Source organism: Leuciscus leuciscus, assembly GCF_965113295.1.
Source record: "Leuciscus leuciscus genome assembly, chromosome: 1".
Classification (NCBI taxonomy): domain Eukaryota; kingdom Metazoa; phylum Chordata; class Actinopteri; order Cypriniformes; family Leuciscidae; genus Leuciscus; species Leuciscus leuciscus.
In genome coordinates this window covers 42,952,810-42,965,113 of record NC_138725.1, presented here as the reverse complement: position 1 = coordinate 42,965,113, position 12,304 = coordinate 42,952,810, and the positions used below count along the sequence as shown (strand labels likewise).

General features: G+C 38.0%; 2 protein-coding genes across 2 annotated transcripts; one reads left to right on the top strand and one right to left on the bottom strand.

Annotated features, from left to right (window-relative positions):
- Positions 1–5,429: 5,429 nt before the first annotated feature.
- LOC309513884 (hemoglobin subunit alpha-like) lies at positions 5,430–6,282 on the bottom strand. Its single transcript, XM_082189982.1, has 3 exons — positions 6,126–6,282; positions 5,750–5,957; positions 5,430–5,657 (listed from the first exon to the last, which is right to left on the bottom strand). The coding sequence occupies exons 1-3, from the start codon at positions 6,218–6,220 to the stop codon at positions 5,529–5,531; spliced, it is 432 nt and encodes a 143-aa protein (XP_082046108.1). The 5' UTR covers positions 6,221–6,282; the 3' UTR covers positions 5,430–5,528.
- Positions 6,283–7,170: 888 nt separating this feature from the next.
- ba1l (ba1 globin, like) lies at positions 7,171–8,007 on the top strand. The gene is made up of 3 exons (XM_082189934.1): positions 7,171–7,329; positions 7,433–7,655; positions 7,763–8,007. Exons 1-3 carry the CDS (start codon positions 7,238–7,240, stop codon positions 7,892–7,894), a joined length of 447 nt encoding a protein of 148 aa, XP_082046060.1. The 5' UTR covers positions 7,171–7,237; the 3' UTR covers positions 7,895–8,007.
- Positions 8,008–12,304: the final 4,297 nt, after the last annotated feature.

Sequence of the window (12,304 nt, the reverse complement as noted above, 5' to 3'; positions counted from 1 at the left end):
AACCTTCTTAACGCTACGTCGTTCTTAAGTTACACCTTAACACCTTAACAAGGCCCTTTCACACTGGACGCGATTTGGACGCACGAATCATTCGCGCGATGGTTTTATTTTTCGATCAGCTGTTTGTGTAATGAGTGCTTCCACACCGAACGCGAATGCGCAGCGGCGAAAAAACGACTTTTATTTTATTCGCTTCGATGTCGATTTTTTTTTTACTTTTGCGGCGACAGAATGCTTCAGCCAATCACATACTGCTGCAAGTGGCGTAGTATTGCCAACCAACTCGGTTATCTTGACTGTGAGTTTGTTGTGTGATAGTTTTTGTCATATAGTCCTGTGCTGTGTAGGCTAGCAGGCCAAACTACATTTGGATACAAAGCTAACACTATTATCGTCAAAGATAGAGACAGAGACCGTGTTTACTTTGAACACGTAAGTTAACAAAATGTAGTGAGACTATTTAGGGCTGCTTTTAGTATACTATACATTCTTTGTGTGATATCTAGTTTCTAGTCGAATGATTTTTAACTTACTTACTTCGTGTGTAACATGTAGCCTAATGTGTAGTTACATTACAAAACGCACTGTGTTTAGTTGAAGACGCAAAAAAAAAAAAAAAAAAAAAAACTGTGCACATAAACATACTCCCCTTCAGACTCTCTGTTCTGTAAGATTGGGTGCACCCAAAACCTTCTTTTCTGTCTTTTAAATAAAATGAAAAGCTCGTCTTCACTGGATGCTATGACTATGACTGGATGATGATGATGATGATGATGATGATGATGAAGTGTCCATGTTTTCTCAGCTGTCGGCGCGATTCGCGCGAAAGTTTGGGAATGTTGAAGTTCTCTGAACGTCACAGACGTCGCAAATTCGCGTCGCGGCTGATGTGAATGGTTTTGATGCGAACTATTCGCTTTTTCGTTTCGCTTTTTCGTTACGCATCCGGTGTGAAAGGGCCTTTAAGCTGTACCTTATCGTTAATACGTGTTTCCCGAAACGTTCTTAGTTAAGTATACCTTCTGTAAGTCATACTTTCGGAAGGTTGGTCTGGACCACTCTTAGCTTTACCTTATCACTGTTGCAGGTCTATATGAATATAATTCTGAAGTTTTAATACACACAGACAGTGTTCAGTTAGGCTAATTCAAGTGTTTTCATGCAAATAATAAAATTGTCATTACACTGATTGTTGTTAGAATTTTTATTATATTATTATATATAATAAAATTTTATAAATTTATTTTAATAAAAGAGCGCTTTTAAAGGCCACTGAAAGCAAAGGCTACTGTCAGTTAAGTCCTATTCGGACGCTGATATTGTTTCTCATGGGCTCGTCCGGTATTTTAAACATTTACAGGGGTAAGTCGGTGATTTTAGTGCCGTCCGAATCCATAATATCAGTGTTTTTTCTCACCCAACCCGCGTAAACATCCCTGGCCAAATTAGTACTGTTTTTTGACGAACAGGTCGTGTGGTAATTTAATTGCCGTCTGAATCCACATCTCTGCGTTTTCAAGAAGAGATTCAAAATTCACTGTTTAAATCCTTTTTGATCACTGCCGAGCACCGTACGTGACGTACACTTTTATTACTGAAATGCTTGAAAGTATTATTTTTTAAAGTACAATATTTCATCGCAGCTCCACCTCAGCGAACAAAAATGGGAAAGAGAAGAAAGCACATGAAAATTTAAATGGTTATTATGGCAGCAATATATTATACAATTTAAAAATATGTAGGCAATGCTATTATAGGCTATTATAGTTTGGATTACTTTTTATAATATCCCATGAGTCCTAATAAATGCAATTTCAACTATTTCTAAAGTGCTTTTTTTATAAAGAACACCGCTTTCTCAGATAAACAGCCCTTGCACGAGAGAATAATTGATTCTCGAGCCATCGACATCAGCAGATTCAGCACCATCGCCGCGGACAGCACCCGGTAACGTCGCACGTAAGAAGGTATCTTAAGCAGCTTCCTAAGGTAGCCTATAGTTCGGGGAACACGCCTAGAAATGGTATACCTTCAGTTAAGTTATACCTTAAGAGTCTTCGTAGCGCGCTAAGAGACAACGTTATCGGGAAACTCAGCCCATATTGAGATCAGTCGTACGATCGTTTTTACGATCAACTTAGGCTTACGATGCTTTTGGGAAACGCAGCCCTGAATGTCAGCTTGCTTATTTTGCTAAAGATAAGGATTTATTCATTCTACATCTCATGTAAACTAGAAACTATGCTTCTAACCACAGCTCGAGAGCTGTCGTTCCAACCACACAAGTTTGCGATGCTGTTTGCGAACGTTCGTTGGAACGATGGTTTCGGGAAACACCAAATCGTTGAACAACGCTGATAACGACGGAACTTGCGACCATAGTTGGCTAACGATGCTTTCGGGAAACGCACCACAGTTTCGGGAAGCAGTCGTGACTAGCTAGTTGATTTCTTCAACGATGCGGCGTACTATGGTAGTTGCAGCGAGTTACCAAACAGTTGATGGACCCCAATGACTACCATAGTAGGAAAAAAAAAATACTATGGAAGTCAATGGGGTCCATCAACTGTTTGGTTACAGACATTTTTCAAAATATCTTCTTTTGTGTTCAGCAGAAAAAAGAAATTCATACAGGTTTGAAACAACTTGACGGTGAGTAAATGATGACAGAATTTTCATTTTTGGGTGAACTATCCCTTTAAGTTGCTCAAGCAAGTGCTCAAATATTTAACCATGTACTTGTATTAAAATCCCAAACATTTTAAATTATAACTTAAAATTGACAAAAACAGCCGACTCTCATGCCTTTTCTTTTGCATTTAAATTTTAATACAATAAATCTTGCTTGTCACAAATAACTTGTTTTTCCACCTCCACGAATGAGACAAGTGTTGTTCATTTTGTCGCCTTGTTGAGGTAAATTGTAGTTTTCCTTGCTTTACCCCGGTCTTAAACATTGATGGTGTTGTAATATTGACTGACCGGCCGAGAAACAAGGTGCTCGTCCCAAAGGCAAATTAGACGTGCGCTTTTTGTCACAAGCTATTGTGTCACCTCCATCACGGGGCCTTCCATTTTTCCCTGATCTGCACAGTGAGCTGTCCAGATCATGGAATAAGCCGTATTCATCCCGACTTTTCAGTCCCCAAGAACATATTTATTCCGATATAAGGGAGTTGAAAGAATACGGCTATGGGACAATGCCCAGACATTAGCCAGCTATCTGGCCCCTGGTTCAGCATCGTCCCTGAAGGCCCCAGTGCTACCCACTAAGCCACTAAAAAGTATATCTAGCTCAGTGGGGGAAGCATACGGCAGCAGGGCAGGCAGGAGCGTGCTTACACACCATGGCAGTCCTGCAAGCATATCAGGCTGACCTGCTGGGGGATTTGGATGAAAGCGAGGGGGTAGGGCCCGATGCAGTTCGAGAGCTGTGTCAGGCCACATATCTTTCTCTCAGGGCCACTAAGGAGACCACCAGAGCAATAGGGCGGTCTATGGCAGCCTTGGAGGCCACTGAGAGGCATTTATGGCTCAATCTAGCTGAAATCAAAGACAAAGATAGAGCCTTTTTGCTGGATGCCCCACAAATGCCTCCTGGTCTCTTCGGCGACTCCGTAAATACAGTCGTCGAGAGGTTCCAGGAGGCCAAGAGACAAGCAGACGCGTTCAAAAAATACCTCCCTCGCCGCTCCCAACCCCCTGGGGCTGCTGGGTGTGAGCAGCCCCAGTCGTCTAGCTCCTCACACAGGGTGCAACAGAAAGAGAGTGTCGCGTCCCATGCTCTTCTACAAAAATCAGGGGGGCAGGGCCGACACTCTCAGCCCGAAGCCTTCGAAGCAGAAGCCGGATCAGTGGACCATTCTTCAAGCTAAGAAGGCTTCGGCTATATCAAAGCTAACGCCGGTCAGACCGGATGTGCTTTTATCCTTTCCTGGTCGTGACGCCATCTGCCCATGACATCCACTCTCGCCATTGGACTAGTTGACATACGTGCTTCAGATGCAATCATGCAGGGGTGTTCCTAAAGCGTCGTCGACGCAGCATAAGTTCTCTTCTCAGGAGTTTCCTTCTCGTAACCTGAGACAGTCTGAGGATGTCCTAAAATGTACACCGTACTAAGGGTAATGTCGCACGTAAGAAGGTATCCTAAGCAAAATTCAATTCAATTCACATTTATTTGTAGCGCTTTACACACATCATTTCAAAGCAGCTTTACATGCATGAGTCCACATTACAATTTATTTAAGTACAAAGAAAAGATTTCCAATGTTTTCACTGACCAACTTAATTGTATTTTGTAAATATAAGCATATTTTTATTTTGATGGCTGAAACACACTCCAAAAAAAGTTGGGACAGAGGCATGTTTACCACTGTGTCACATCACCTTTCCTTTTAATTACACTTTTTAATCGTTTAGGAATTGAGGATGCTAATTGTTGCAGTTTTGCAAGTGGAATTTTTGCCAAATCTCGCCTGATACAAGTAAATCGTTGTCTGATTCTCCTTTTCATGATGGGTCCCACATTTCAATAGGAGACAGATCTGGAAAATGACTATTTAACATTGTTCTGTCTATGCAAGACTCTCAGACACAGTGTTCTACTGAAACCAATATCACCATTGAAAGTACAATTGAAAGTATTCTGGAAATAGTGTGACCTGAATATTTCATGGGGGACATGCACATTCTTCAGAACAACTTATATTGTGATGCACTGAAGTGAAAATTTGTGCAGGTTTAGAATGACATATTTATGTTTTGATAAACTATTCGTAAAATAAAAGCTGCCTTACACTAAAATACATTAACAAAATAAAGTTGCATGATTTATTGTTAGTCACATTATAAAGAAAAATACTATTTTTTAATCACTGAGGAAACGTGTCATGATGAAATTTATATATATATGATGAAATTATATATATATATATATATATATATATATATATATATGTAGCCTACTATGTATTTTTGAGTAAAAAGTATTTTTTCCCCTTTGTAAATGTAATTAAAAATAGGCTACAATTATATTTCAGCAAAACTCAATTAGCCTAATATTATTATAGTAAAGTACTATTGTGATTCGCACATGTTCTTCATCTTTATTAGATTATCTCTGTAATTTCATCCTCCCAGTATTCTGGATTCTAGCTCGCTCAGTTGAGAATGTCAACCATGAACATTATCTCTGAGTTGAATGAACTTTTCCCGTCCGCATGTAACTGATAAAGGTAAGTTAACCCTGCTTTACCCCTAGATTAAGATCATTTTGAATAGAAAAAAACATTTCATCATTGATTGATTGATTGATTGATTGATGGATGTCATATTGAGTAAGCCTATATCGTGTAGCGTTTACCCTTGGGAACACACGATCGACATGATCAAATACTGGTTAATGAATAAAAACAAGACTTGACTCATTCAGTTCTGTGCCTTTTATTGAGAAATGTTATTCAGACATCATGCATGAGTTGGTTAGGGGTGCTGCACAGTCTTGCCCATGGATGCCCTCTGGAAGTTTAGCGGTACTTCTCAGCAAGAGCCAGGGCCAAGTTCTGAAAAAACTTGTCAACTGACACGTGAACATCTGGGGAGAAGTCTCCAGGGAAGAGCATGGCGATGACCACAATGATGTTGTGTGCGAGGATCTAGAAAAGGAATAAAGAGAAACACATTACCATGATTAGGCTATTACTACACGTCAGTGTTGGGTAGACTTAGTGCTGTTGTTTTGGTGTACCTTGAAGTTGGTCGGGTCGATACGCAGCTTGAAAGCATGAAGTTCGCTCAGGGCGGCCAGACCTCCCACAAGGTCGTCTATTTTTGAAACGGCTTCGCCGACTGCACCCATGATAACACTGCCGTGCTTCTTCACTGGAGCAGAGCCGGGGCTCAGGTCAGCCCAGTGAGAGAAGTAGGTCTTGGTCTGAGGGTAGACGGTCAGCATTCTGAAGAAGAAAATAACAATAATAATTTGGGTAATCTAAACAGCTATACTTGAATGCAGAAGAGATAAAAACATTAACTTTCCATGTTGTTTGGCAAAGTTGTTTTAGCACGTTACTATATAACTCCGTTAATAATTTTAACTTAGAAAGACAATAAGTCAGTATTACCTGCCGAGGGCTTCAGCGCCGATCTCATCGGACTTAGAGCCGATCTTACCCCAGATGGCCTTCACCGTAGCCTTGTCCTTATCAGAGAGACTCATCTTTTTTTCTCAAGTTAGATCGTCTTCAGAAAAAATGGTGCTAGTGAAAATGAGTTTTTGTTCCACTTTTTATATAAAACTAAAGACGGGCACACCCATGCAATTGATCCAAACCACACCTCTTCAACGCTTTTCTGCTGATCTCTAACCTGTGGTGTCCAATCAAAAACGTGCCAACTTTGTGCTTCTTGTTTAATGAAGATACCATTTTCAATTTATTTGAATAATGGTCACATATTATTCATATTATGGATTTAGAATTTTAAATGAAAAAATTAGAGATAGAGCTTAATAAAACATTTTTTTATATATATCTTAATGGAACAAGGGAATGGGTTTAGTTTATGTGATTCATATTCATAAATAAAAATAAAAAAAAATACATTTTGTTTTATGAATTTATGAATAGGCTACACTAAATGGTCCGTTCCCTTGTTCCATTAAGATTTATACAAAATGTTTATTTAAGCTCTGCTTAACGGATTTCAAATTCTTAATCCATAATATGAATAATATGTAAGTATTGTTCAATTAAATTAGATGTAATTTTACTACACATTTGAAATTCGTAAATCTTATAAATGTATATATATTTTGGAGTGTAGACCGAAAACAGCTACATTTTATTGAAATTTATGAACTTTTGTTTGTTTGTTTGTTTGTTTGTTTTAAAAAAATTAACTTTTTATTTTTAACCCTAACAGTGGGGCATATTTTCGGAAAGTAATGGCATGATCATTGTGGGCACGACCAAAATTCGTTATGCATTTTTGATTAAAAAATAAATAAATAAAAAATGCTTGTTCATGTTTACTTACTAACTTTTTGGACGGGGTCCGATCAGTGAGGTCCAGAAACATATGCGTCACCTGCTTAGAGAAATTATCCAATAAGATTTTGCATATTTTAATGGGCGGAGACATCAGACATCAATAAATTGTACTTCGGTTTCTGAATTTCTACTAGTGATTCCTATTGGACTTAAACAAGCACCTAAGGACATCCTAAAGCGTAAACATGGTTGAGTGGACAGACGCAGAGCGAACTGCCATCATTGGCCTGTGGGGAAAACTCAATATCGATGAAATCGGACCTCAGGCCTTGTCCAGGTAAAATAACTGCACCATATTCTTAATAGACGCATTCTATCAGGACTCCCTCTGTTAGATAATGTCAGCTACGCAGTTTGTTTAATGCTTCTGTTCTTTTAAGGTGTCTGATCGTGTATCCCTGGACTCAGAGATATTTCTCGACCTTTGGCAACCTGTCAAGCCCCGCTGCAATCATGGGTAACGCCAAGGTGGCAGCTCACGGGAGGACTGTGATGGGAGGTTTGGAGAGAGCCATCAAGAACATGGACAACATCAAGGCCACCTATGCCGCGCTCAGTGTGATGCACTCTGAGAAACTGCATGTGGATCCAGACAACTTCAAGGTAGGTTTGCCCACGACATTTACAAAACTGTTGTGCTCATATTATGTTGAATAGGCCTATTCATCACCGAAAAAAAGCAGCCACTTAATAGATCTCTTGCTCTACAGCTTCTCGCTGATTGTATCACCGTGTGCGCTGCCATGAAGTTCGGGCCCTCTGGTTTCAATGCTGACGTCCAGGAGGCTTGGCAGAAGTTCCTGAGCGTGGTCGTGTCCGCTCTGGGCAGACAGTACCACTAGAGTCTCATCACCAATGAACACCAGCTCTATTGCAGAAGATCGCACCTCACGGAGCTGTTCACACAAAGATCTAACTCTTATACAATAAGATCAATAAAATAATGCTAAAAGCATTTTAATGTTGTTTGCTCCCATTTATTCCACAAAACACACTGATCGTAGTCTATGATCATAAATATAAACTATAAAAAAAAAAAATTGATTGCAAATTAAGAAAAGAATCCTGTTCTTCAGCAACATTATATTATGGTTTTAACCATTTCTTAGTAAGTTTTTCGACAAGACCTAATGAGTCAGAAAAAAATAAGCCTTTCAATTTGAAATAAGCCTTTCAAAGACAGTTGCGATAGATTTGCAGACTGTGGGTGTTAACCACTTGAATTCATTGATAAAAGAAATTAAATTTATCGCAGCCTCCAAGCTGACACTCTTATCTATTTTAATAATATCATAATTTATTAGTCTGTTAGTTTCTCTGTTTGCAGATTTGTTTGCAACTTATTTTATCAAGAGAAAACAGCGAATTAGCTGCAATATGCTTGAACAATATTTTTGCAGGGAACGGAAGAGTGCTTCTTATTATTATGAAATAGTAAAAACAACATTCCAAGTTCCAGCAGGCCAAGTTCTATTATGAGCTATTTTGTCATAAGGTTAAAAAATGATATGCCAAATAACAAAGGTATAGCAGAACCTATAAGTTTAATTTTGCACCTCTTCTTCGAGTTAACACGTTTAACTCTAAATGTCCTAAATGTCCAACTGAAATGTGAGCATCTCTGCTCTGTCGAATTTCTAAATTCTTTAAACTACTTTAACTACACCGGACATCTACTAAAATGAGCCGAAAGCAAACCGTGTAGATCTACCAAATAGGCCAACTTGCAATGTCGAAAGTTAGGTTACATGTAAGTTAATAGCCTGTAATAAAAGCTATACAATCGCATTACTTCTTTTAATAGGCCCATACCGATAGCAAACTATATGACATATCGACTGTAATTTGCTTTCCCAGTTTGACAACACAGCTGGACAACCACAGAAACAACAAACAACAGATGGAAATGTATGGATTACTTAGCCAAAATAACTGTCTCAAAATAACAGTAAAAAATAAATAAAATTTAAATTCTGAAATAAGCTAGCCTATATGTGGCCTATTAAAAACGAAAGCACACAGGATGGATAACCCGGGGCCTCATTTATGGTTCAGTAATTTCTTTTGCAAATTTAACACAACACAAAAAGACAGGTATGAGGAAGGAACGAAAAGCCCATACCATAAATAACTTTTCGTTAGATGTACAAAGCACTTATGTAGCTACAAAGCACATAGGCCTAGTTAGATGTACAAAGGCTACAAGACAAACACTACCCAATATTATTGACAATTTATTGAAATGTCATGTTAACGTTTGCTTATTTTTTTATATTGTAATATAAATCAGTATTTAATCCGCGAGATAGTGTCTAAAGATTTGCTAGTAGCCTAGGTAAAAAAATCTAAATTTGCAGGTTGACAGTCTAAGAAAAGTAAAAAAATAAAAAATTATAGAAAATAAATGTACCTGTTTTTTGAATATTGCTTGAATAAGTTTACTCTTTCCAGTGTTGACAGCTCCGTTTACATGCTGCACTTTTGCTGTAGGCTACCATATAGCCAAAAAATTACAACATAAAATACACATTTTTAATTTACTTTTGTTTCTGAATAAGCAATTAGTACTGAATGATAATAATGAATAATACTTAGTTGACTTTATTTGGTCATAATGTATCCTAAATTACGAATAAAAAAATTACATATTTAATACCTACAATGTGATTTCAAACGGATGGAAGAGGAAAGTAGTTCTAAAATAATCTTAGAATCGTTATCTGAGGCTAATAGCGTACTTAGAAATCTGTGAAATGCTTATAGATCATTAAATGTTTTTATTTTCTAGGCCCCAATAAAACACATTTTTCAATTTACCAGACATGATTAAATAGATTGCTGTCCATTTAAAATGGAGAGACACTTATATTTTCAAGATATATGATACAATTTATACAATGACACTTTAATTTAACATCAATTTAACATCAACATTGATGTCAAAATGACGTCAAGAAATAGGTAAAAAATGAAAGTCATATTGACGTAAAAGTTTCGATGTCAATTTGATGTCAAGATTTTGACTTCTGCTGATGTCATTTTGCCAAACAAAAAGGTGAAATGCTTGGCCGTACACTTATTGCAGCTTCACTTAAACTAACCAGATTTACTTTATTTTATTTCCGGTTTAATTAAATCATATTTTGTATTTTAAAGTCACCATGATGGTGGTGAGCGTTTGCTTTAGTTGTACTCTTGACCCTTGACTCTTTAATAAAAAAAAATTCTCTGGCTGCTATAATTGTGTGTTTATAAAAAACAATTATTATAGCTAAAAAAGGCATGAGATCGGGGGCCTGTACCATGAAGGTAGCTGAACAAACTCGAGGTTACAGGATTAGTTTTGAGTTGACAAAACCAAACCGATGCAATCAGGCTTTATTGGTACCATGATGCAGCTCATCAACTTTCTCTGTCAACTCAGGCTTTGATCCTCAAGCTATGATTACTCCACACGCGCGTGCACATAAAACGTCGACACTGAACAACCAATAAAGAGTAGAGCGAAAAGGTAGAGCGAGAGCGATATATTTTCCCGCGGAGGAGCAAGAGATAATCATTCAGAATTACGATGAATTTAAATATGTATTTCAAGCTCGAAACAATACGGTCTCTGCTGCCAAAGCAAGAGAAGAATGTTGGAGAAAGATTGCTGATTGTTAATGTGTAAGTTAAACAAATACGTTCTATATTTATGTAAAATTATGTATGCATGTGTAGCCTATATGTATAATATAGCCTATAGCCTATTTTTATAATATATAAAAAATGATACATACACATTTTTTATATATTATAAAAATAGGCTATAGGCTATATTACACATAGGCTACACATACATATACATAATTTTACATAAATATAGAACGTATTTGTACTACTAAGAAAGCTAGGGAATCCTATCATAAGATTAACAGAATAATAATAAAGATTTAAAATAATTCTTAACATGTATTATATAGTACATTTGTGCAATTTGCTTTTTGAAAAAAAAAAAAAAAAATGTGTTCATGTGATGTCACCCTATCAATATATCTTACCGGCAATTTTATAAAAGCCCTCTTTTATGGACATGGCCGATAAATGTCCGGGGAACACTATTAATGAAACTATTCATGTACTCCTGCAGAGCGAGGACCACCTTACGAATGGTTCGACAAACCGTGTTTTCCCCTATAGCTTCTGTGCTTCACCCAGCGTGCAAGTATGTAGCACTTGCAACAACAAAAAAAACGCAACGCAATATTTGCGGTACAGTAAGTGCATGAATTCGACGTGTTAAATTCTTTATGTGCGGCTCAAGAAGTTCGCAAAGATAAGACATTCCTTCCGCGGAAAATCTGTATCTTTCATACAAGTAACTATCAGGAAAGGCAAGGGGATTTTGTCTGGCTAAAAACTCTTTCTCTACGAAGTGCTCGTCAAACAATTTGCGCTGAGATGTCACAGGATTTGGAAGAAAAGGTGAATTCATTGTAACAGACACTGGGAATAAGTTACGTCACCTATATGTTTCTTTGCTCTCAGCTGATTGGTCAAACTTCAGTCTGAGATCTTGAATCCAGAACATAACCTGCCCCGGAGCAGGCTAGCCGTGCAGCGTAAGATACCATGGCAACGAACACCGATTCAAGCCAAGCTACTTTCATAGTACCTAAAACCCAGGGTTGGCGGAAACTAAACTGAAACATAGCTGGCTAGCCACCTAAACCGGCTTCATGGTATAGGCCCCAGGTGATGTTGGCTGTTTATTGATGATGACGACGATGACATCATCATGTAAATGTCTGAATTCCTGCTCTTATTCAGTGTCTAATGCTTTGATTATATAGGACTTGTGGGTTAAAAACTGTTTTATTGTCTAGCAGTTTTATCAAATAATATACTTGGTTTTTAAAAACTATTTAGTGCACAAAAACCTTTCATCTATGGCATTAATAAGACACACACAGACATCAAGAAACAGCATATGAATCTCAACAATGGTGACAATCAAACAAAAGGCTTGTTTGAGATGAGCAAAATCTGCGCAGAACCGATCACCGGTGATCAGCGCGAGATGCATGCCGGTTAGAAATGTGTCCGAGTGCGGACCGCCTGGCTCTGATGTCATGCTGACGTATGTCAAAAATCTCTCGCGAGCGCAAGGCGCACGTGTCGGATTTTGCAGTCGCGCGCCGTTGCTCTCCACCGACTTCGCTGATCAAAAGCACGATGGGAAACGACTTGCTGACGACACAGCTTAATGCTCA